The sequence below is a fragment of the Cryptotermes secundus genome, unplaced genomic scaffold (genome assembly GCF_002891405.2).
Source record: "Cryptotermes secundus unplaced genomic scaffold, Csec_1.0 scaffold5, whole genome shotgun sequence".
NCBI lineage: Eukaryota > Metazoa > Arthropoda > Insecta > Blattodea > Kalotermitidae > Cryptotermes > Cryptotermes secundus.
Genome location: NW_019724742.1, coordinates 4,690,063 through 4,717,059, shown reverse-complemented (window position 1 = coordinate 4,717,059; position 26,997 = coordinate 4,690,063). Strand labels below are relative to the sequence as shown.

General features: G+C 39.8%; 2 protein-coding genes across 5 annotated transcripts in view; one reads left to right on the top strand and one right to left on the bottom strand.

The window, feature by feature from the left end:
• Positions 1-1,842: 1,842 nt before the first annotated feature.
• LOC111862742 (palmitoyltransferase ZDHHC3) lies at positions 1,843-24,730 on the bottom strand. 4 transcript variants are annotated; one of them, XM_023848387.2, is made up of 6 exons: positions 24,598-24,730; positions 23,993-24,132; positions 18,229-18,358; positions 16,836-16,994; positions 14,926-15,200; positions 1,843-2,546 (listed from the first exon to the last, which is right to left on the bottom strand). In XM_023848387.2, the coding sequence occupies exons 1-5, from the start codon at positions 24,714-24,716 to the stop codon at positions 14,939-14,941; spliced, it is 810 nt and encodes a 269-aa protein (XP_023704155.1). In that variant the 5' UTR covers positions 24,717-24,730; the 3' UTR covers positions 1,843-2,546; positions 14,926-14,938. The 4 variants fall into 4 exon arrangements, with proteins under 4 accessions (XP_023704155.1, XP_033606677.1, XP_023704156.1 ...); XM_033750786.1 differs by lacking the exon at positions 1,843-2,546 and adding an exon at positions 4,782-5,831; XM_023848388.2 differs by lacking the exon at positions 1,843-2,546 and adding an exon at positions 11,666-12,592.
• A 116-nt stretch (positions 24,731-24,846) lies between these two features.
• LOC111862655 (cilia- and flagella-associated protein 44) overlaps positions 24,847-26,997 on the top strand; it is a 62,620-nt gene continuing 60,469 nt past the window's right edge. Inside the window, exon 1 of the mRNA XM_033750741.1 lies at positions 24,847-25,378. Within this exon, the coding sequence (XP_033606632.1) occupies positions 25,158-25,378 (221 nt within the window). The 5' untranslated portion in view covers positions 24,847-25,157. The remainder of the gene's footprint in view (positions 25,379-26,997) is intronic.

Here is a 26,997-nt window from a genome sequence, read left to right as displayed (position 1 = left end):
TTTCTTAGTATAATCATGTGTCTGATGTTGGTAAACTTGCTTAAAGTAATGCTTGAAGTCTGTGGTTTAACTATTAGTATTAGTCCTGAACTACAGAATAGAAGGCATTTATTGTGAAAATATATTTTTAAATGTACAAGTGTTGTGCAAGTGCAAAGAAATTACTGACACTGTTTTAATGTTCATGCCACTCCATTTCATCTAGCAGAAATGTATGGCTTGGTGTGCTTTGTCTGCTGTTGGTACAATGGGTCAGTATTCACAGAGGAAAATGTGAATTCTGAATGTTATGCCACACTTCCAGAACAGAACTTTATTCCCTTTTTGTGAGGAATGGGCTGTGAACTCAATGAAATGTTTTTTGATCAAGATGGAGCATGGTCACACATCCCTGGACATTTAAAGCGTTCATTTCTATGACCACATAATTTCAAACCACTAACCTGGCCAATTTGGAGTAGGGTTGTCTTGGCCACCATATTGTCCTAACATGAATTCTTGTGATTATTTTCTGTGGGGCTCTCTTTAGGATAATGTCCATAGCAATTATGCTCATAATATCTCAAATCTGAAAAGAGATATTCAGTCGTTGAAAATGCTGGTACCAATATTTTAAGGCAAACAGTGCAAAATTATTTTGTTCATACATGCCATGTTGTTGATGGACAAATTGGGCGCTTTCTGAAATAACATCAAAAGTCAGTGGTGGATGTACTGAAAACTGATATCATAAATTCTAATCATCATGCAACAGAATGTGATTTTCTTTTGTACGAGATAGGTAGCGTGGTTGAGGCACTATGCTACAAGCCAGAAGGTCACGGGGTCAAATCCCAGATGAGGTCATTAGATTTTTTCAATTGACCTAATCCTTCCAGCCGCACTATGGCCCTGGGGTCAACTCAGCCTCTAACAAAATGAGTATCAGGAATTAATTAAATACTTTTCCTGGGGAGTAAAGCGCGGCCAGTGCGTAAGGCTGACAACCTTACCGCCATCTTTGAGCTGATTGTCTAGATAATGTGGGACCCTCAACGTCTCACAACCCTATGGGCCTTCACAGCCTGTTACAGGGATAGCTTTACTTTTTTTTTAATATGACTGTTCAGATAAAAGTTACATCAGTCCTTTTGTGAAGACCCTGTACACTTGTAAGTAAGATGTTAATTTAACTGCATCAAAGATACCTTGAAGTTTCATCTGCACAAGTACTGGAACATCATGACAGCTTCAATGAAGATATGGCTCTATATAATTCAGCTTCTGAGAAACATTTCTGTCTATCAAATTTAGTAGGATATATTTCTCACTATGAAAATGTACATGTTATGTGGGTCCCTGTCAACACGGCATGGAGCGTCCTCAGGTTGCAGATGGAGGAGACGTCCTCCAGTTTTGGAGGGAAGCTGTGAATATATTGAATAAGCAGTCAGGCACAGCTGACAAGGGGTGGCCCTCCAGCTTGGGGGTTGTGTGTGGGGCTAACCCCTCCTCACCGTAAAAAATCATTATGTTATGAAAATGAACACAAAGCCTCAGAATGATTCCTTGGATAAACGACCTAAGCTAATGAAAATGGATACAAGTCAAGGAGGATGAGGTGGCAGGGTCATGTAGCATGAATGGGGGAGACGAGGAATGCATATAGGATATTGGTGGGAAAGCCAGAAGGAAAGAGACCACAGGGAAGACCAAGGTGTAGGTGGGTGGACAATATTAGAATGGATCTTAGAGAGATAGGATGGGATGGTATGGATTGGATAGATCTGGCTCAGGATAGGGACCAGTGGAGGGCTCTTGTGAACATGGTAATGAACCTTCAGGCTCCATAAAATGCTGGGAAATTCTTGAGTAGCTGCAGAATTGGTGGCTCCTCCAGAAGGGCTCAGCTCCATGAGTAAGTAAGTAAGTATGAAAATGTACATAGATAATACAGAAATGGATGTGTCATGTTGGTAGAGCACAGAGAGGCAGACTGTCCATACTGATGATAAAATATAGACCCAATGAAAACTCAAGAACATCAGGCTTTTGTGTTAATAAACAGTGAAAGAAAATTATGTACTCAGTAATGGAAGGATTCCAAGTTTCAGAACGCATGCAGCTGAGTCAAACACATGTATGTAAACGATCATAAATACTTTGTTACATCTGGTTTACTCCATATATATATATATACATACATATATAAAAATTACTCAAAATACAGTGCATGCTATGCTTCCAAAAGCTACAAAAGACAATACTTGTGATTCATTTTGTAAATGTGGTTACATAGAATTTGCTGACTTGACACAAATCTTCAAGACACAGTTACATTATTCAGAGCAATGATATGATTTAAATATTTTTTTTTCAATATAATTTTCCAGTCTCTATAGAAGGGCAGTATTTTACATGTTTCAAAACCACAAGTAACTGATGCTGCATTATAACCATGAAGAGCTGATGGTACTGGTGAGTACTGGATGTATTATATCAAGGCCAGGGCCAGCAAGATTCTGAGGATGTGACAAGGAAACAACATGCTAGCTTCACCACGGAGCCTGTGAATCATTAGGCAGTGCATGAAAATTATTTACACTGTAACCAGACATGTTCTGGGTCAGGAATATATAGGTCCCATACCTCAACTTGAACACTGAGGATGTGATAATGTGCTGCCTGATCATGGACATCGCACACCTCAGGAGGCAGTGACAGATGAGTATTAAGCAATGGAGGAAAAATTAATACAAGGAGAGAAACACAAATCATTTCTATTTCATTCGCCATGAATCTTACATTACTAGGGTCTGAACCTGAGACTCGCCAGTGATAAGCCAGTATCTGACCACCTGAGCTACTACAGTATAACAGCTACACAATATATCTTCTTAAACTTGTTATAGGAAGATTCTGAGATTTTCATTATGGTGAGTAACAAGATTATCATCATCTGGGATGTGGCAATCTGTATTTTGGTAGATAAATTTTCAAAAACTTGGTGCCTCCATCTTCAGGGTCGAAGGATGATATACCCCAAACAGTATCCATGAAACAGGGAAAGCAGGCCAATCTGAAACATTGATACCCAACTACCAAACCACATGGTTCCACATCCCAGAGTATCATATTCTTGATTTTTATAGGGAAGCAAAATCAGCATTAAATACAGCCTATGGCAGAAATGTTATAGGTCATTAACAGCACGAAAATCACGATCATGTAATTTTTGGCAATATCGACTATAAGCAAAATATAAGGGAGAGTCAGTAAATAGGTCACAGATGGAAGTAAAAGAGCTGCAATGGATGTAATAGGTTTTCTGTGTGTATCACTAGGCAGCAGCACAGTCCAGCTTCATGACAGTCTAGGTAGCAGATGCGCAGGTGCATCTTCAGAGGCTGGTTTCAGTAGGCAAAATGGCAACCAAGTGTACTACCCAAGAGCAATGTTCTGTTGTGCATTATTTTGTGGGCAAAAGAACGCAATGCAAAGGATATTCATAAAAAAACGTTTCCTGTCTATGGTTGGAAGTGTTTGATGTGTAGAACGATTCACAACCAGGTGGCAAGCATTTCACTGATGACAAAGAGGTTGAAACGGAGGCACAGAAGTGGCTAAGACAACTGTCAAAAGACTTCTGTGCTGCAGCAATGGGACAAGTGTATCAATGTTGGTGGAGGATGTGTTGAGAAATAAATGCTCTTTTCCATGTTCGAATATCACATGGTTTACGTTTGAATTGAACTGAATTTATTTACCTTCCGTAAATCCAGTACAGGTGAGACACCATAGGATATGGATATCTGTGATCTATTTACTGACTCTCCCTCATACACAAAGCCAAAAAATGTTCACAATACAGAAACATGAAAAGTTTCAAATCCATTCCTTTATGGTAATTCTGAGAAATGGTAGCCATTTTGACTACTGAAACCAGCCTCTGAACATGCGCATGCCCATCTGCTACCTAGACTGCCATGAAGCTGGACACACAGAGGAAACCTATTATATACATTACAGGTGTTTTATTTCGATTTGTGACCTATTTACTGATTCTTTGTCGTGTATTTCTAACAAACATGAAGTTTTTCATACCAAAGGGTGTATGTGAGGTATGCTTGCATTTGTTATTTTCACATGTCAGTCAGAGAAGAAAAAAAGATTTTCATGATCAGCACATCATCTGCTGATTACACAAGATTTCTCAGTTGTTCACAGAACTTAAGGCAACAGTCCTGTTTGTCTATGTGCACATGATGCACATGAATTAGAGCAGAATCAGACTGAACTCCATTCAGGTAAGAAAAGAGAGGCTAGTTCGTTTATTGCTGAAGCATAATTAGTGCAGACATTTCTACCATTGCATAAACCTGATATTTCACAGCAGACATTAACCCTTTTAAAAGCGGCCTCCGTAGTCTAGAGGTAACGTTCCCACCTCATGACTCGTAGTATGCGGGTTCAAATACCCAGCGGAGGTTTTCGAATTTTTAAGGGCAGAAAAATTCAGGGAACAAGTCCTCCGGGAGGGACTTTAAGCTATGTGTCCCGTGTCGTAACTTTACGGCACATAAAAGAACCTCATGTCTCCAAAGGGGATCACTGAGCCAAATTCCAGGATGTTTCCCGCCCAACAATAGTCTCTAAGGCCTCTGATAGATGGGGGAAGCATTATAGACACCGCTAAGCAAGTGGCCGAACTCGCTTGCTTGGCGGGACTGATGGTACGCACCATTTATTGTAGGGTATAGAGACTGATAGAATGTCACAGAGGGAAGCACAATAGATCAAACTGGTCGTGGTGCATGGGGAAACCCACCCTCTCTAAATAACTAACTAACTAACTAACTAACCCTTTTAAGGTTCTGACACAAACACCCATGTCATCATTAGGTGTTCATCATAGATCACAGCACAGTTATTTGTTGTGCAGTGTTTAATACAATGCGCTCCTAGGAATCAAATGGACAAACGGTAAAAACTCTATGCTAATGCCATCTTTTGGCTTTCTCTTAGAAACAGCTGAGATGATGTACCAATAAACATATTCATATATTCCATAAATTTAGAATCAGTTTCTTTATCACTGTGAAATATCTGACCTGACTGGGCCATCACACTATACAAATACTTGAATGTGAAAGAGTTAAAGATTCACAGAAAGATATTTCTGTCTACACATAACTTTTCAAAATCTTATATTTTCAGATATTCATAACATGATTATTTTTTTAAAATTGCTTGTGATAGCTGACACAAGAGAGATATTTCTGACCATAATCTCTTAGAAACAGTAATACTTATATTCCCTGCCACCCAAGGGTTAACAACAACCATTTCAATTACTTAAACCATGCATTTACAACCAAGCTGTACAACTGTTAAATGTCTTAACCAAATAATTCACTTATACTGCAGTTTTACACAGGTCATCATCATTAAAATAATGATTTCTATACCATTAATACTGCATACGAATGATATCATATTTAAAAAAACGTTTTGTTTTCACATAAAATTAGCTAAAATTAACAGCCTGATGAAAATTAAATTTACAATTTGCAAGCATAAGCACCCATTCTTCACCAAGGATATAGCTGTTTACTTTGCAAACAGAGCAATCTACAGCAGCTGAACTTTATAAAGAATGGATAACAATGAAAGCAAGAAATTGGAGTTTACTCATGTAAATAACAACAACAAAAAAGTTTAGGACAAAGATTCAAACTGATCCATAATCTCTAACACAATACTTGCACACTGCTTTAACAACTGTAGTGATCACAAATATTGGCAAGAGTATATGTAATTTCATAATGTCTTTTGGGCGTTCTTCATTAGATCTGCAATAGGAAACATGAAATGGAAAAGTTACATTTGTTCATATACTAAGTCTTTATTGCACATAATCATTATGGCAAACTTTTACCAGATCAGCTTTCACCTGGAGTTAAGCTGGCATGTATTAGAAATGAATTAAAAGCTTATAACCAGCGTTCAATGACAGAGGGAACCTGGCAGCAGCGTAGAGCGGGCACAACATTCCTCACAGATTGCTGATGTAACTGTAGATAGCAGAATGAGTCACTAGCGCTGATAAACATGAACCATCAAGTGGTCTGATCTTGTCGTCACATTAATGGTCAGTCTTTGTTAGAGGTGTCAATAGGCGGTAAGCATTTATACTGCAATGAAGTTCACTACTGAAGAGTGTGTTTATTGTCAAAACTTTTGCAAGGAAAAAAACCTTAGAGAAACTGTATCCATACGTTTTGTAGTAAATATCCTGACTAGCCAGTTCCCACTAAGCTGTGTGTATCCATGCTTGTGAAAAAGTGGTGGGCCATAGGTTCAGTGTGTGACATAAAGAAGCAATCAAAGAGGACTGTGCTGACTGACGACTACAGATCAGTCCTCAAAAGTCATTAAGACACTTAGCACAGGAAACTGGTGTTCTGCTAAGATCTGTTTTCACAGCCACAAAATTAATCAAATTTCGCCTGAATAAAATGACAGTTGTGCATGAGCTGAAACAACCAGATTATGCAGCAAGAATTCGTTTTTGCAACCGGCTGCTGCAAAATGTGCACAATGGAATTGTGGATCCACAGCTTCTGTTCATGACTGATGAAGTGTGGTTTCACATTAGTACCCATGTCAATGCACAAAATGTAAGAATATGGAGCAATAAAAATCCTCACACAACATGACAAGTGCCATTGCATAGTGAAAAGGTGGGGGTGTGGTGTGCTGTAAGCCCATAGAAAATCATTGGCCCCTTATTTTTCCACAAAACTGTGAACTCTGACCGTTACGTGAATGATGTGCTGAATCCATTCTTCAATCAGCTGACTGCTGAAGAAAGACACTATGGGTATTTTCAGCAAGACAGTGCTACAGCACATATGGCTAATGCAACCATGGTCGCAATATGGGAATTGTTTGACGACAGAATTATCAGCAGAGGACTGTGCCTCCTAGATCCTGAGATCTCAGTTTTTGTGATTTTTATCTTTGGGAAAACCTAAAGGGAAAAGTCTATAAGAATAATCCTTGCAGCAGTGAAGCTCTGCAGAATGAAATAACACATGTAACTGGTTCAATTACCATCGACCAACTTCTGAAAGTGTCACATAATTTACTTATGTGATGTGAGGCATGTTTGTAAGCAGAATGGGGTCACTTTCAGCACCTGCTATAAAGCATGGTAAGTCTGTGTTATCTTTTTACAGTATCCTTATAAATGTGTGCCTGTACAGAATCTGATGTGAGGGAATCAGTGACACAACTGCACAGTATTCATATAAATGTGTGCATGTACAGAAACTGATGTGAGGGAATCAGTGACATGACTGCCCTCTCACTAGTGGGGAAGGGCACAGTAGTTGCAGAGAAATGTTCCATCTGCTCTATGCTTCTGTCAGGTTTCCTCTACTGCTGAACGCTCTGTATCTTCCAAAGTCACAGCAAATGAAAAACACCTAAACTGGCTGTTGCGCTCAACTGTTGGCTATTTGAGTATGCATCAGCTGATTAACAAACAACAGTCTGGAATTAAATATTACTAGTGTTAATATGTAACAGAATGGTACCATACACCACAAATTCTAATGGTGATTAACAGACTGTTAGATATAAAACTATTGTCAAGAATCTTACTTTATTCTAAACAAGTGGAAATAACCATTCTCTGCCTGGTATATGGCTGATTTCCTTCTCAATATCACAATATACAGTAGCAAAAACTTTAAACATGGAATAACACTTTAATTAAGAAATTAAAATACTTTCTCTTAACTAAATATAAAAACTTGGGAATGAGGATCTGACTCACATGCAAAACTCCATTGCAATGCTACATACTGTTTCAGTTGCCACAGCTACTGTGTATGTAATGGCAAGATTAAACAACAAATTTCTCAATTAGGTCTCCCTTACAGAACTGACACTTTGATATATATCAGCTAACATCAGAGAGTTCTTATTGGTGAATAAGTGCTTTCACAGCACTTACGAAACTATTTGTTCTAACTTCAGATGTCGCCTGGTTCACCACTTTAACTTGTACTGTGTACACTTAACATTACTAAATTTAAGGGACAGATCCCTTTCTATGGATCTTGACAGTTGCTTAGCAGCTCAAGAACTGGCTGTCTTCTGCGGAACTCAAGCAATCAGACTCATCACTGTGTTCATATCAGTCCTGCACTGTATCAAATACAGAGCCAGTTTTTGTTTACAACCCATTCTAATACTATCCCTCAACGATTTCCATGCAGTTTTCGTTCCTTTGTTCCAGACATGTTGCGGCGATCTTTAGGGGAGAAGCAATGAGAATGGTACACAGAGCTCTCACATGAACTGCCTTGTTAATGGCTGGAAGAAACAAAGCAACAGGGCCCCAGCTCATGCTGCAGTCACTTGAGTGCACCCTTCTTTGTACAACATATGCAGTGTATGCCCTTAGGTATTTGGTGGAATGATGATTTCCCATGTTTTAGCTACACAGACAGAGCAGCCATTTCAAGTAACTTCCGGCTAAATGACTTCTTCACACAAGGAATCACTGAGCCGCTCATTAGCACTAGTTCTTTGAGAACCAGACTTGTCGAGGTGCCACTGTATTACTGAATGACTGTTCAGTGGTCGTGAAGCCAAGTGAAATCTAAAGAAAATGTGTGAAGTTTCTTGCAAAGTCTAACTGAGCTGGCATATGGAAGTTACATTTGTTTACCTACAACAAAGGCTCTCAGTGAACAGTTGTGGGACAGCGCCTATCTGAACTGAAAGTTTTCCCATTGAAAGTGAAATGGTACACAAAGCAAAAGAGTAATTTCTTAGTTATTGTATGCATAATAAATCAACAGACTATGCATGCAAGATCTGAAAGTTTATGTTTCTGGACATTATCCATCATCCTCTTTTTATTTAGAACATGATGTTTCAGGGACTGCAATCTGTCTCTGTCTTCAGGTAAAACCTACCTGGTTGGACCCAGTCAACAGAGCTAGTCCTTATATCCAGACACCTGCCCCAACACAAGATAACTCCCGCAGATGGTCTGTGCTGTGCTTGGTTTGTATACCCTACCTTGTGTTGCTGCAGGTGTCCGGAGATATGGACTAGCTCTATTGGTTGGTTCCAACTGAGTAGGTTTCACGTGAAGATTGAGACAGACTCCAGTCTCCGAAATATTGTGCTTCAAATAAAATGGATAATGTCCAGAAACATAACATATGTACATAAGCATGGGTGAGTCTTGGACTGGTGTGGTTGTTAAGTTTATTTGACAAGCAATACAGAGATCAAAGTAAAGCAATGCATACTGGCATGTAGTCCTGCAAAACTTCTACTCCACAATGCAGTGTTACACCCAAGAAAACAGTGATTGTTGTGAGAACCTGAAATCTTACAAAGCACAGCACTGTGTGTGCATATTTAATGCCAGCACTTTACAACAGGACAGGTTGGTTATGCAGTTCCCAGCTGATGTGCAAGATGCCCTGTTGGTCCTGCTTACTGTTCATAAATGAAAATTCTGACTCAAACAGCAAGTGACATGTTTCTGAAGATCTAAATATTGTGCACATTGCCATGGACTTGACCACAAGACAGCGGATAAAGTTGAGGCGTCTGCTTTGAGCTCTACTGGATTATTGGATAAAGTGGTTAATATTAGTAGAACTCCTTGTATAAACTGTAATAGTTTAAATGGTGAGATCTTAAAGTTGTAAGATGAACTTAAAACTGCTGTTGTTCATAGATATATTATAAGAAGTCAAATTAAGTAGCATGTCAGAGTGTCTTAGTGCCTTGGAATTTGAGTGCAGGGCCAACTGTTCCTATTGTAAAGAGAGCGGCGAATCAAGTACTAGTGACTGGATACAAGTAAGAGTAAGTCATGCAATCAAGAAGAGAGGTAATAAGCCAGCTTCTATGCTTCTATGCTTCTTTCCTATTCGTGTTCCTATATGTGTTCTGAGTATCCTGTATTGCTGCAACAATACAGGATACTCGGAACACATATTAAACACCAGACATGCATACGGTATGTTAGAAAATACTATGGACATCATAGCAACAAATAGGAAAGGACAATATTTAAACACAATAGAAAACTACCATATATACAGAACGACAAAGAAAAACACGCATATGAATAACATAAATAAAGAAATATATAACCCAATATTTCACGAATTTCACACAATTTACACAGAACAACACAACACAACCCCACCACCTACCCCCACCACACTTACCCCTACAACATCATATCTCAACCTAAACGAAGACAGCACACACACACACACACACACACACACATACGTCCAGCAGTACAACGTATGCAGCCACATAAGAAACTCCAGCAGTACAACGTATGCAGCCACATAAGAAACACATATCATAAGACGCAGTGAGTAATAAACATTATAATGATAACAACATGTAACAAATAGAAAGCAAAACATAACATTAATACGTAAAATTTTCACGTTGCAGGTATATACACAATTAAAACATAAGAAGAACGACTCCCATAGTGGATGACTGGCATTACACACGAATTTGATATACGACATGTAAGATGATACATCTTAAAAATTTTAATATATAAATTTTATTAATGAACAAAACGAACACACATTTTGTATCATTTTATAAATGGACACTTGATGGCAGGCAGTGCAATAGTTCAACGTGATTAATACAGCTGAGGATGCCAGAATGATGCCGAAACATGTAGTGTGAAGTGATGAGTGAGATTGTATGCACTAAAAGATGGTTAATATATACACATTATGGATACAATTATGTATTCTGATGGAAATTACTGAGAACTTAGAAACGCTGACATCAGACGGTAACAAAACTAGTTTTTTGTTTTGTAGTCATGGCTACAAAAAGAAATACATCTGGTTCATTTTCTAAGAAAAACATGGATGAAGCTGCAAGGTTAGTTATGCAGCATGGATGGAGTGTCAGATGGAAAAGGGACCATCATTCCAAACAGTAGAAACGTAAGATAAGTTGTTTTATTTGAGTTCTGTGCCACAACTGCCAACTGCAACACAGGTATGTAACAAAAAAGAAAATCCTGATATACCAGTCATGATGTGGCAAAAAAAAATGACACATGAAACAAATGGCAAAAGGATGCAATATGGGACTAAGCTTCATTGCAACATGAGAGTGTGAGTGAGCCACCTTCACCGTTAATTTATGCAAGTATTATGCTGATAAATAGCGTAAGATTTTGCCAAGTTCCCACACTAAACCCAGACGGCCAGCAGGCTGAAGCACAAATGTTCACTGCTCAGTAGCAACCCTCTTTGCATATAAAGGACAGAGGTGGTAATTAGAGTGGAGTATAAAAGTCTTATGAGCAGTAGAAGCCTGCTGCCTAATGGGGAAAAAAATTTGCTACCTGTTCCTTTTGAAATTCGGAATTGTTGAATGGACTTGGATCTTTACTCAGACTTCAAAGACTCTACTTCCAGACCCTCATAATAATGCAGTTTTGGAGTTCTCAAGTTACTGAAAGGAAACTACCTACCACCAAACGAAAAACAAATTCTGTGGCTTTAGTCCGCAAGCGAACTATACTGACTGAGCGAACGCCACTTGTCGGTGAAGTTAGCACCAACTTTAGTAGATAGAAGGTGTCACGTGGTCAGCGTGACGAATCCCCATGGCCGTTAATTTCGGTTTTCTAGACCAGAACTACCTACCACCAGTGGTAAATATAATACATTGATGTACTGCTTAAACTGTTGCTTCATGCTAGGACTTCCTTCACCCATAGGGAACTTTGGATTGGTAGTCTTTGAAATTCTGAAGGCAGGGATTGAGTGGAGAATGGAGTCATGGAGTTTAGAGTACTGTGAATGGTCATGTTAAGAGGGTTCTGAGATTGGGCACCACAGTAAACAGTTTATGTGGACAAATACACATTCTTTTGTAAACCTCAGAAAATCAATAATAAATCTTTCAAACATACCAAACATATTACAGAAGCGGGATTTGAGATTCTCACAGCTATGGAAGTGTTATCTACTTGTTAACTGCTTCATACTGGTTCTGGCTTCACTTATTGTTCAATTCTGAATGTGGACATTAAGATATCACTCTGGGACATGAGCTAAATTTTCAGTGAACTGTATGGTGTTACGTACTCTTCATAATCTGAAAGCATGCTACTGCCTCAAACTTTTATCACTATAAACTGCAAAGTTTCTAGCCTCTACAACATTCCAAGCTCCACTGATTCCTGACCTACACCAGCATATGTTAAGGCCCATATGCAGTATTCCCTGAGATAAGTCACTGCTCTACCAAACAATGACCTAAATCCTATCCATTGAACTAATCCTATATGATTACAGACACCAAAATTTAATTAAATGAATCACGATGAGAGAAAAGCACATACCACAGCAGAAATGCCTTCCGGTTGGTGAATTCGAGAAGATGGATGGTGGTTGGCTATACTGCTGGAAATACTTCAATGGAATTAAGCTACTCTGAACCAACTATATCCTAGTTTTGTTTCATGTCGTTACTGGCAAGAGAGTCCATCATCTGAATCATGACACATTCCATTCTGCCAAGAAAACACAACTCCTGAGATACTGAACCCCATAGCTCACTGGGTTAGACCATTCAATATATGATATAAACTCCGTCTTAAGTGCAACAATTTATTATAGGTCTTTCATCTTGCTTTCTTCTATACTACATGTTTCGGCCACCAACGGCCAGCATCAGGTGTATACGCTCACGTAGCTGTTACAGTGCACTTAGTTTAAAATTTAAAAACACAGGTCTTCCCAAATGTTCCCTTCGTCGTTGCTAACAGGATCTAATTCACTGATATCTGTCTGATTTGTACATTATCTTTGTCACCTATACATGTTAAAATGCTTTCATGAACTGGTCCTTTCAAAATCTTCAGTTCCAATTTTTAAAAGATTCCTTAAAAATTTTTTTTTTCTGAATTTTAAAATTTAAAATTCTCAGGGTTACTCACCCTATGTCTATAGTGCTGCAGCGGCTACTTCTTGTTTTCAGCACTGTACAGGTGTTATTCTGTGTAGGCTCCCTGTGTGCGTGCCGCTGCTTATCTTTACTACGTGTCAAAATTCAGAAAAAAATTTTAAAGGAATCTTTTAAAAATTGGAACTGAAGATTTTAAAAGGGCCAGTTCATGAAAGCCAAATTAATGTGTATAGGTGACAAAGATAATGTACAAATCAGACAGATATCAGCGAAGTAGATCCTGTTAGCAATGACGAAGGGAACATTTGGGAAGACCTGTGTTTTTAAATTTTAAACTAAGTGCAGTGTAACAGCTACGTGAGTGCATACACCTGATGCTGGCCGTTTGCGGCCAAAACATGTGGTGCAGAAGAAGCAAGACGAAAGACCTATAATAAATTGTTGCACTTAAGACGGAGTTTATATCATATATCGTATAGAGTGCAACAGGATGCTTAAATATAATACTGCAGACCATTCAAATTAATCACCAAACCTGGATCTGTACATACCTACCTACCTACTTACCTACCTCTACTCCTGAGAAGAAACCCTGAGATACATTTATGCCAGGAGGAAGAAGAGGAGGAGTGGTGGGGGGGGGAGAAGAAGATAATGCCATTGGCATGCTTAAAGAAAAGAGAGCAGTTATAAGAGAGAAGAAGGCTTCTCCCTCAGTCACTCTTGCACGCATCACTTACACACGGAATGTACAATGAATGTATGAGGGGTAGGCCTCCTCGGCCCTTGCACCATGATCTACAGTGGTCTATTGTGCTTAGAACGGAATATACAAAGGAAGGTACACTCACATCACTAAGACATAAGCTTTTTTGAGTGGGGCCATCAGAAGGTCTACTGTTCAGTTTCCCTTCTGTCACATTCCTTGCTTCTCTAGCCCCTAAAAGCAGGAATCCTGTTCTCTGGGCAGGGTCAATCCTGCCCTTCAATGCCTATAAAACAAATCCCTTTGCATTTAAGGTCCTCCTGGTGGTCAATAATAATATTAAAGTTGTCTTCAATGTCATGCCATCTAGTTTCATAGATGGGTACCAGGGTGTCATAGGAACCTGACAGACGTGCAGAGAGCAGGCTGGTACCCAACTATCAAACCATACCCTTAACCAATCTCTCACCCATCCCTGTCATTTATACCCTGAAACACTGGAACCTTTCCTGTTACTACATGATGTCAGAACCCAGAAAAGAAGCAAACAAATGCAAACTTAACAGTATAATGTTGTATGTTTCCATCTTATGTCTTTAGAAAGGAGATGAGAACATTACAGATTCTGCACTGACTGAATCTGCTCCTAATTTTGATCTGCTATTATCATTAAAAAATATTTGAACTTGGCCACTTTTCTCTAAGGATTCACTATCTAGCTTCTTAGTTTCATCTGTCCTGAAATATGATAACATGCGAAATACTTAGCTTCTTCTGCATGTATTTCTACACCAACCTGTTTACTGTCTTTGTGTCTCTCTTGATTGTGTTTGTGTTCTTGCCTGATACATTAATATAATTAGCACAGACAGAAGCTAATGTGTTCCATTCAAATTCCTGTCCCTCCTGATTTTCTTGGACCTTCTTAATGGAATATTCTACAGCAAAATAAATCGAAAAATTTTATTTCATCATTGCATGACCATTAAAATCTTATTCAAGTACCATATTCTCACTTGAATGGCAGGGGGTAATATTAAAAACACTATCACAGGTCCAGATATAGTACTAAGCTGACACTGGTGTAAAGAAATTCAAGTAACACAGGTGATGGCCTACAGGGGAATGGTGAAACTGGTCCTACATGAACAGAAACATAAAGCTCTGTAATGTCTCTTCCCTCTATGTAAACTTCCTGTATGATTATAACAGGTCAGAAGCAACACACATACTCAGCCTCATCTCTCACACGTCATGGTTGAGAAGTGGTTCCTCCCGGTGGTGAGACGCACCAGCACAAGGAAGGAGCCATAATACTGGGTGTCCACGACCACACACTTCTGTCAGGAGGGCCAGCTTCGGTCTCTGCGGTCGAAATGGCCCCTGATGCTGAACTTGCTCAACAGCTGTTTCATCACTAAATATCGCCTGGAACTGATCCACGAGGATTGCAGAAACAAACATGCCGAACAATGCGCTCTCCAACACCAGGATCACACAGTGCAGACTGAAAATAAGCATGGTCAACAGACATTTATTCTGTATGGGTCAAGCAGGTCTGTGGGTATGACTTGGTTCTGGGTTTGACCCCAGGTCAAGTCCGAGTGATTATTCCATTCTGAGATCTAACTCTTCAACCTTATGAAATAAAAAAATTCTAGAAACATGTAAAATACCAGGCCCTCAAACCCCTGCCGTTCAGAGTCCACATTAAGTTCTAAGTCCCATCAGCTGACCATCATCCTCATGATCACAGAATCTAGCCTACTGGTAATTCCACTTCAGAATGGATTCTACACCCTTGCCTAAGTGGGCAGAGGGCAGAAAGGTCGAAGAGACATGTCTAGAGGCACTAGAGACCAATCCACATTTACTCTGCAACCACGTTAACCCTGAGGTATAACCATCTGAAGTCCAATTTGAAAGAAAATGGAAGGGAGTGGGGTAGTTAATTTACTTGTACACAAAATGTAAAGTGATCGTTTCTGATTCGTGTTGTAAAGAAACAGAAATATAATACAAAGTGATCCAAAACTCCTAACCAATTTTACAGGACAGCTTCACTAAAGCTAATGAATATTAGTTATGTTATGGGGTGTCACTGTTGTGTAACATAGTCAGTACAGCCCAACTTGCCCCCTTCCATTTCAAGATATTGTTCCCAGAGTTCCACAGTAGCTCTGGAAACATCACGAAGCATGTTGGATGTTAGTGCCTGTGCTGCTGCGTAGATGTGTTGCCATAGGTCCCGAAGATCAGGAACCTTTGTTTGGTACACCTTAGACTTAATGAAGCCCCAGGCAGAGAAGTGTAATGGTGTCACGTTGGGAGAGCGTGGTGCCCAATGTTTTGGTGCAGCTCTGCCTATCCATGTGTTCCAAAAGTGTCATTGAGGTAGTCACGCACTTGAAGATGATACAGGGCTCATTTTGTAAGTTTAAAATGCAAAACTCTCCAAACAGCTGTCCTTGGTATGTCAAGTTGGTTACTTTAGCAGCGAATTGATTGATGTTTGTGGGCTCTGCTCAGCTGTTTGCTGAACTTGTCCTACGTCATCCTTAGAAGTCTGCAGTCTGCCTGAACGTTTCTCGTTGAGCACACTTCCTCTTCTCTTGAACTTGTTAACCAGAAGTTGGATATTGGCTCTAGTAGGAGCTGATTTTCTGAATTTCCATTCAAAATTCCATGCAGTCATGTGGAAACAACTGCTACCCTCTCTTCAGTGTTGAGCATATTTCTTCGTTAGGCGGAAACAAACTAAAAAGAATGATGGAATTCACAAAAATGGATCAAGACTTCTGGATCACCTATAGTTCTCTGGTAAGGTGAAGCTATCCCTGTGCTTAACTAATTAAGCACTACGCCATGAAGATGTATGTGTCAATGGATGCATACATTCACATTTCCTTGGCCTTGGCACTAGTTGGAGGAGAGTGGTCAGCTTCACACCCCAGCTGCTTTCCAGGGAAACAGCCCAAGGTATCCTTTGGATAAGAGGTTGGAGATGTGGAAAAGAAAAAAATTCTTGACCCTACTAGGACTCAAACTCTGACTCCTTGGTCAGGGGAAAATAAATATTTTCTTAAGAATAGTAAAACAGGACACTTTACTGGAAGAGTACTTAAAGTAGCACTTAACTCACATGCGACTCTGCTTGATAGAAATCTCACTGCTGCATTCAGGGCACTCAACAACCCACGAAACCACCACTAGTATAATGGCATAAGTTGCCAGGGCACCAACATAAACAAGGAACTGGATGAAATACTTCTGGTTTTGTTCACCCACACAGTTGTTGATCCTGCAAAAGAAACACTGCTTGGTTTATTTGGTCTTTGTTGATTCAATTGCCCAGGTTATGTCGTGCAAAGTGTTGGAATGATTTCTGGACAGGAAAGTCTGTGGAAGCACCACAGTACTACTCCAGCTCCTACCTGGCAGGAGTGAGAAAGCCATGAAAATCCTCAGTCAGAATGGATGATCTCCAGGCAAAGAATTGAACCTGGACATTTGTAATGTACTGTAAGAGTGCTGATCACTCAACTGTGATATTCAGCAAACAATGATTGGATGTACTTACTTACTTACTCATGGAGCTGAGCCCTTCCAGAGGAACCGCTAATTCTGCAGCTACTCAAGAATTTCCCAGCATTTTATGGAACCCGAAGGTTCATTCCCTTGTTCACAACAGTGTGTCACTGGCCCCAATCCTGAACCAGATGAATCCACTCTATACCCCTTATCCTATTTATTCAAGAAACATTTTGATATTATCTTCCATCTATGTCTAGGTCTTCATGTGGTCTCTTTCCTTCATGTTTCCCTATCCAAATTTCTGTAAGTATTCCTCCTCTCTCTCTTGTTTCATGCCCTGCCCATCTCATCCTCCTAGTATTGATCATTCTAACACTATTTGATGAGAACTACAAGTTGTGAAACTCCTTTCAATGCAGTACTTTCCAACTTCCCCCATCTTACACTCACACTGAAGTGAACATGCCACATGAAAATTGCACACATAATTCTGGTAGTGGAACGTGCAAGGTGGCAAACAGTAGCATAGTTGGTTGAGGCACTATGCTACAAGCTACGGTGAGGTCACTGGATGTTTCAATTTACCTAATCCTTCGAGTTGCACTATGGCCCTCGGGTCAACTCAGCCTCCAACAGGCATGAGTACCAGGAATTTTCTTGAGGGTAAACAGCAACCAGCGTGAAAGGCTGACAACCTCACCACCAACTGTGAGCTGACTGTCCAGAGAATGTGGGAGCCTCTACTTCTCACAACCCTATGGGCCTACATAGCGTGTTATAAGGATACCAAAAAGAAAAAAAGTGGAATATACAAGTCTCTACATAATACAGTCACAGCATAAGACCCACAGCTTTACAATTCAGGGATCAAAGTTTAGAGCCAAGTCCAGATTTTTACAATTCCCAAATCTGACTCCCCTGCAAACTAACTTAAAGAAGACTGGCTCAGCAGAACCAAACTCACCCTCAGCGTGGATTAGTATGTGGTGAATATAACTCACCAAGGACAATGATGGTCCATCCTACGGATGCAGCGCTTACAGATACGACAGTGGTGTGCTCTCGGCGGTCGGTATGTTTCACACCGTGAACATACTGTCCAGTCCCCCCGCTGGAAAGCCCCAGAAGAACCTGCACACACAAATGAATATTCAAAAATAACAGTTAATATACTGTCACATATTTATGGTCGTGACTAATAATAACGGGTTTGGATTGGATTTATTGAGCACTCCCTGTACAATCACTCATAATCACAATAAACTACAATAATTTGCAATAAATCTTCAGCTTAATTCTGATCTGATCTCTCTATTCAGATCCGAACTATGACTGTCTTCTCTTCTAGTCTGTCTTCTACTGATCTGAACTCAATTCTGTTTTCCTCTTATATAGCATATCAGTATCCAAGGAAATGTTTGCTGTTCACTTGTATCCATGGAAACGTGTTCTGTAATGAGTTGGGTTCTGTGGAAATGTGTTTGTCGATGTGTTCCCTAGCAATGGGTCTACATGTCAAAATATTTAAAATCACTTCTTACTATGTTCCAGTCATCAGTATTATGTGTATGCAGAACGAAAATCCAACAAAACTTTTTCTTAATGTGATTGTTCCCACATAAATTGAGTCGCAGTTCCCACAGCATTACACGTCCTTAGGGAACTGACGGTGATGTCCTCCTGGCAGGGAGGGGGAGTGACCACTGTGGTACATATACTATTCTAACCTAGATCTTAAATCATCCATAGAATGCCTTCCTTGTCCAACTGACCTAGTATACCTGACTTTATCAGTATGATTATGAATGTCTTCTGCTCCTGGAAAGTTTAATACAAAAATCAACTCATAACGATAACTACTCGACATGCCATTTAACATGACTGCACCCTAAACCAAGTATTCTGACAATCACAACTTAACGTGCTGTCACTTATTCACTAGCAGGCAAAGTCACATGAATGCCTACTCATGTGAGTATGACTCAGTACTTACTAACAGCACTGGACACGCCATAGCTCAGGTGGTTAGTTGCCAGCTTCCCACCATAGCGGCCTGGGTTCAATCCCCAGTCAGGTCACGTACAATTTGTGGTGGACAAAGTGGCACTGGGACAGATGTTCTCTTAGTACTTCAGCTTCCCCTGCCAATTCTCATTTCATTGACTCCTCCACACTCATCATCATCCATCATCCAGGGCTGGTACAATATGCCTAATAGTGGCCATAGTACCAAATGGACTCAGTCACACTCAACCCCAAGAATTAAAAAAAAATATTAATAGTGCTTGAGCCAAGCCATTTTACACTCAGCTAAAGACAGGCTGTCGCTGGCAAGCAGAGAGGAAGTGAAACAAAAGTGTCACTTGTGAGGAAGCTGCATAAGAATAGGGTGTGAGAACACTGGTTGAATTTATCTGGCTTAGGAAAGGGTCAAATGGCAGGATCTTGTGAACACCCCCATGAACCTTCAGCTTCCATCTATGATGGGGAAATTCCTGACTAGCTGAGCAACTATGAGATTATAAAAAGAGGGCTTTGTTTGATAGAGTTACTCATTTAACAAGACCTCAAATTTAAAACAGAACAGACCAAGCTGGTTGGCACAGCAGCAACGCTCTACCTTTGGATTCGGGAGACACCATCTATCTTAAGTGATGCTTTCTGTGGATTCCTTAGTCTCTCCAGGATAGTACATCCATTAGATCATGACTGCTTCCTTCCAAATTCTTTCCAATCCATTATTATTCGCCAATAATCCTACCATTATGAACCCTGCAACGGTTCTTCTCTGTGAAGTTCTTTGGAGTCCCCCCCCCCGAAACGCCGGGATGCGAGCCATTCCTCTCTTTCCGCTTAAAGTCTTAGCTGACGTCAGGTCAGCTGACCTTGTTTCCCCCCCTCCTGGAAGCAATGCAAGGTTTCCTGTTCACGCCGAACGAATGCATCGTTCTCTCTCCCCGATACCTTCAGCCAGGTAACATCGCTGCTTCCAAATTCTGTGTTTAGGTTGAATTGAGCTTGTGAAATTCTGTTTCGGCCCGTGCAGTATCTGAAGGGGGAAGAGTGCTCTCACGACGTGATCGAGGTTGCATCAAGTCGTGAGGTTAATCTTGTGTTTGTAATTTTGGAAACGCCAGTATGTGACTTACTGATGTACTTGGTTTCCTTTTCATCACAACGCCGTGTGGCGTAAGTAAATTGTTTTGCTTGGAGTTGAGTTGGCTTAAACAGCCGATCGCCCCTCAGGCGTGCAAGTAACCTGTGTATATTTTCTTGTGCCCTTAAGGCTTGCCGAAGTACAGGCTTGTGTGTCCTTAAGGTTTGCCGAAGTACAGGTTGTTTCCTAGAGAAGTTGAAAGATGCCATGAGGCGTGCCAATAGTTGAGTCTGTGCGGCTAGGCACAGAGTAATTCTGTATCAACTGTCTATTTTGTTTTGCCCAGTCCCTGCCCATCAGGCAGAGTACACCTGTATACTTATGTTATCAATATATACATTTATTTATATGTTTGGAAACGCCAGTTGTATTTGTGTATACTTGGGTTGTGTGTGTTCCCTACCAGTTCGGACTAGCAGATCCGTCCAGCTTGGCCCATAGTGCCGACAGTGGTTTTCCTCTCCCGAGATCCCCTACTCGACCTTGGGGAGGCATAGTGCATCACGTACAAGCAAGTCGTCTTATGAGCCTGTCCCTTACCCATATTGAACAGGAGTTCACGGGTCTAAGTGGGTAGGAGAACTGGGTTCTCGACCCACAGGGTCGAGGGACACGGCTCAATTCAACATTATATAGTTTATATCGTCACATAATGGAGTGATTATACATGGGGTTTGAATTAGATTCTAAACAGTTCTGACGATGGTGTATAGCACTCAGAAATAGTGGGTTTTTGGACTTTGTCCATTGTCTGGTAGTCTAGAAACTAGAAAACACAACGTTCTGGAAATTGGATCATTTCCCATCCTCAGGTGAGGGGGGAAAGATTGGGGTTAGCTCTTTCTAAGGGACCCAAATGAGTAGGAGTCTTCCCCCTCCCCCTCACCTGAGGACGGAAAATGGTCCAGTTTCCAAAACGTTGCTTTTTCTAGTTTATAGTATACCAGATGATGGACAAGGTCCAAAAGCCCAGTAACTCTGAGGGTTGGAATTGGTGATCAGATTTGTTTGACTCTTACAGATTGTAACTACAAGTATTATAGCGCTACTGTTAATTCACTACAGAATGCACTAAGTCTTCTCAGTCTGCTGTGGCTCCACTGGTTACCACCTGGTAATGGCTCCCAACACTGTAGATTCCACAGCTTCCGTGTTCCATGGCCCCAGTAATTGTTGGCTGGTGTCTATCTCACAGGACTCTGTGTTGCTACACAATGTCTTACAACAGTGGGGGCTCCTCCACTTCCTATGTTTCTACCTGGGGTGCCTTTCAGTTGCAGTCTCCAAACTGCTAACTGCAGACTCACACCTCTCGGTTGACTTGTGTTCCAGTTCTCCACATATAGCCCCTCCATAGACACGCAGAGAACACTGCTTCCCACAATTCCTAAATTATTGTGTGACTAGGTATCAACACAGACCACATAAAAAACACTGGGTCATGTGTTCTTACTGTGCTGTTCCCTTGCAACGGCTCTCTATACTGGCTTCACAATCCTGGCTTTCAGTGGATATGCCACATTATATTACAGCATCATAAAAGGAACAAACAGAAAAGAAGAGTCAATATCATACTGTGACCTTCACTTCGCTTCAGTGACAACAATGTATTAGGCACTTACAAGACTCCAAAAAAATGAATTTTCAAACTTATACATTCCAGCCCATTAGATGGCTCTTGTGAAGCAGACAACAGGATGGTGAGTCACACTATATTTACAAGTCCACCATACATGAAAACTAACAAAATGCAGTGCAGTTACACTTTATGCGACTTTGAAACAGTGCAGTACATAAAAGTCTCACTTTATTTGCAAAATTGGAAATAATTTGAATCCCACCCCCCCCAAAAAAATTTACATAGATCACACATGTGTCTTTCCTATGAGAAAACTTGTCGTGAATTATGCAAGTCTTCAGGAATGCATCCTTGCATCAAATATGACTGCACTGTCAGCATTTCAGTTAACATCAGAACATTAACTAATTCCATGGAGCACAGCCTTTCCCTAGACACTTACAGTAGCTCACCCACCCAGGAAATTCCCAATATGGAAGTCAAAGCTTTATTACTGTGTTCATGACAACCTGCTACTGCAGGGTCCAGTGATTGACGCTAGCTCTTTCTAACGGGCCCAACTGAGTAGGTTTATCCTTCACTACCCACCTGAAGATGGAGACAGGTCCAGTTTCCGAAACGTCATGGTTTTTTGTCTTTTACATACCAGACGATGGATGAAGTCCAAAACAAACCAAAAGAACTACTGCTACTGCATGCATCATATGCATGTATAAAATTTCATCAAATCCTAACTTACTTTCTAATTTCTTGGATGTCTTGAAATTAGTGAGCAATACAATATGTCATCGAAATGGACAACTCACTGAGCAAAACTCACTCACAAAACAAACCAAAAGAACTACTGCTACTGCATGCATCATATGCATGTATAAAATTTCATCAAATCCTAACTTACTTTCTAATTTCTTGGATGTCTTGAAATTAGTGAGCAATACAATATGTCATCGAAATGGACAACTCACTGAGCTGAGTTACAAAAAAAAAATAAGGGAATGATCATACTGTAACTTCAGAAAGAAAAGCAGACATTGAAAATATGAACATCTAAGAACATTGCTAAGTTAGAAACATTTTTAAAACATTAGCAAAATTAGTAATTAAAATGAAAATTCTTAGGATGAAATGAATTTTGTTATGTTTTTGATAAAATGGAACAAATGTATCTAATATTTGTCACTGCTGTAAATACTAACTCACTTAGTTAGTCAGTTATTTAGAGAGGGTGGGTTTCCTCATGCACCGCGACCAGTTTGATCTATTGTGCTTCCCTCTATGATATTCTACCAGTCTCTATACCCTACCGATAAATGGTGCGTACCATCAGTCCCACCGAGCAAGCGAGTTCGGCCACTTGCTTAGTGTTATCTATAATGCTTCCCCCATCTATCAGAGGCCTTAGAGACTATTGTTGGGCGGGAAACGTCCTGGAATTTGGCTCAGTGATCCCCTTTGGGGATATGAGGTTCTTTTACGTGCCGTAAAGTTACGACACGGGACACACAGCTTAAAGTCCCTCCTGGAGGACTTGTTCCCTGAATTTTTCCACCCTTAAAAATTCGACGACATCCGCCGGGTATTTGAACCCGCGTACCATGGGTCATGAGGTGGGAACGTTACCTCTAGACTATGGAGGCCGCTTACTAACTCACTTACTCCTTGACTCAGTTGTCCTCTGAGAACCTTGGCCTCCTCTGCAGCAGATGCAGAATTTTATATGGTATTCAGAAGAAACTGACGCCTTAAATGGTTAAAGTCTTTAGTTGCTTTGTAAGCCCTTTACTGAATAGGAATCAACACAGCAACACTTTAATGCACAAATCTACTGGACTACAGAGATATAACATAACAAAACCTAAATAAAACATGTTATGACAAAATTAGGACAAACTTACATTAATTTCATCTCATTTAAATAGATACTGAAAAATGGAGCCACGGTGTGTTGTTGCACCGAATTTCATATTCACTTTCAAGCTACAGCAGAAGCAGTACAAGATGAGAGATACCATGCAAAGTCATACAGAACCTGAGTGAATGTCTGAGAAGTCAACTCTGTTCTGAGGCAGAGGTACAACTCCTGGATCAGAACACACCGCTTTCAAATGTGCCATCGCTAGGAGAAAAACTATGGTATTGAAGAGAACTACATGGAATGGTCCCCATAAACTGAAATCAAAATGAAAAACAAAACATCATGATAGAATGACATCTCCACAAACACACGCCTCATTATTAGTGTGGCTCAATCGCTTGTGGGATGTCATTATGATGAGACAACCACTTGTTGAACTGTTCTATAACATTTATTATAGTTGAACAGTATACACAGACGAACTTGAAGAACTGAAGAATAATAATAACAATAGTGAACTCTTTAACACCTTGTAAAACACCTCCCCGTTGCTAAGCAATGATACTTCTGTTGTTAGTGTAACGATTGCTTGAATGCGGGCAGTTACCACATGCTGATATATGTAATATTAATCTGGGTATACTATATATATGCACCAAACGTTTATCGTGGTTTTAATTTAACAAAATCCTGAGTAAAACTGTAGTTAAGAAAAAACTTCCAAGGTAAACTTTCTAGGGTCAATATACGAACATAGATAGCCATATAACAAATTGTACCTGTTCTGCATTGTCTGCAAAATAATCCATCTTATTACTACGTAATCGGCGTAAAGTATGGCCACATATGTCAACAAAATACAAACAATTCCACACGGATCTCTCACAAATGTTGACATGATCCACCATCAACTTCCCTCCGATCACTACTGTCATTCCACCAATCACTGCGAATTCTATGTGCACGACCAATTGCACAATTCTACCAATATACAAGTTTGGTACGTAGAGATTTTCTTACACAATACCCAGTGTATAATAAAGAACGGTAGTGATGTACGTATAGAATATAAAATAACTCACCGCAATTTTACAGATTTTACATTTAGTCTCAAGAATCTACGTCAGCATGACCAAATCTCTAATGACTTGGAGACATATGTAATGTTCGTGAACCTGTAATAGTTGCATTTGCTATGGCAACAAATTATGTTTACAGGACAATGTTAGCAGACGATGCTTTAACGTTTTAAATACATGGAGAAATATAAATTGACATATTTAAACCGACCAAGTTCTCACTGCTGTAATCAATGACGTACATATTTTAAAAATTCACGATGTCTAACGCAACGAATGGTGATGCTGAAAATTTACCAGAAGAACTGTCTCATGCTGAAGTAAGGAGGGTGGAAGAATCAGGAGCAGCAGGCAAAGAACAAAGACAGGAAGAGAAAAAAGTTCAGGAAGAAATTCCAGAAATATTAAATTCTGATGATTTCATCTCTAAACCCTTCTTAAGTAAAAAGTGCACCGTGCCTGAAGCTATTCTCGTTTTCCAGTATCCTTTTTTATGCAGGCTAGATACATTGATTGACTATAATAAGGCATAAGAACATTGTGCCATGCTGCTTGATTTATGTTTCAGGAATAAATTTATATCTTATTTTTTAAATAGATTACATTGGTGTGTAATTAATTATATACATTATAATAGACATTTTATAATATTGTTAGTGTGACGTACCAGAATGAAACAAATCAAATTATAGACATCATTAAACAATCCTGCAAGGGTCTGTTGATCAGTAACTGCTAGTCTTGCACTCAAACAGACCTTATTTTCTCTGTACACTAGTTACAATGAATATTTTTTTTGCACGTTCTTTGCAGTAAGTTGCAAAAATGCGCCAGTTAGTTCTAGGATGTCTGCCTACATGTAGAGCTCAGTTACTATGTGAAGAGGACACGTGACAGCACAGTGAGTGACCCCCTTAAGAGCCACTCTAAAGCAGAAACCAGCAGCCAACAGCAAACTAAACCATCTATCCCTTATATCTGCTGTAAGAGATGTGGACTCATCCATTCCTCCCATACATGAAAACTGTCTTCTTTACATGTACCATCACATTGTAATTGAGCTCAATCAACTTTAAAAATTATATATTCCTACCTCTGACAGGTATGAGCACCGTGACATGAAGATACTATAATTACTATAGAATTCTGACGATGGTGTATAACACTTAAGAGATATTGGGTTTTCAGACTTTATCCATCACCCTGATCTTAAGATACCTAAGAGAAACACTCAAAAACTAGTTCTGTTTCTGTCTTCAGGGGAGTAAAAACCCATTGTCTTGGTATTAAGATAACTAAAAAAAAACAACTCAAAATCTGATTGTGTTTCCATCCTCAGATGAGGGAAAACCAGTCACCCTGGTCTAAAGATAAAAACACTCAGAAACTGATTGTGTTTTCATCCTCATATGAGGGAAAACCAATTGTCCTGGTTATAAAATTAAAAAACACTCAGAAACCAAGGGAGTTCCATCCTCATATGAGAAGAAAACTATACCCCTAGAAAAAGGTAGCCTCAGAACACTCAAAAACTAGTTCTGTTTCTGTCTTCAGGGGAGTAAAAACCCATTGTCTTGGTATTAAGATAGCTAAAAAAAAACTCAGAATCTGATTGTGTTTCCATCCTCAGATGAGGGAAAACCAGTCACCCTGGTCTAAAGATAAAAACACTCAGAAACTGATTGTGTTTTCATCCTCATATGAGGGAAAACCAATTGTCCTGGTTATAAAATTAAAAAAACACTCAGAAACCAAGGGAGTTCCATCCTCATGTGAGAAGAAAACTATACCCCTAGAAAAAGGTAGCCTCAGTCACTGAACAACCTATGTACTAAAACACAAAGGTTATAAATATCTGAGACCAGGCTAAGTTGATGAGAGCTAATAAGAAAAATATACATTACAAATTGTTCCAAACACGCAGAAGCGCGGAACCGGATAGATAGAGCTACAGAAATGTATGTCATGAAACCAAACTAATAACCAGGCCCATGACCCCACGGCATGGACTAGAAAGGAAGAACTAGTAAAAAACTAATAGTGTCTAACTTGAAGAAAGCAGTCTTCTGGGATTTGGCATGTGGGATGTGGCCATGACCG

Coding starts and splice junctions, on each gene's coding strand:
- LOC111862742 (XM_023848387.2), bottom strand. CDS start 24,716: ATGTCAACATTTGTGAGAGATCCGTGTGGAATTGTTTGTATTTTGTTG. Junction 24,133..24,597: donor TTGCAGACAATGCAGAACAG/GTACAATTTGTT, acceptor TTTTGATTTCAG/TTTATGGGGACCATTCCATG. Junction 18,359..23,992: donor CTTCTCAGACATTCACTCAG/GTTCTGTATGAC, acceptor TTGTGTGTGCAG/GTTCTTCTGGGGCTTTCCAG.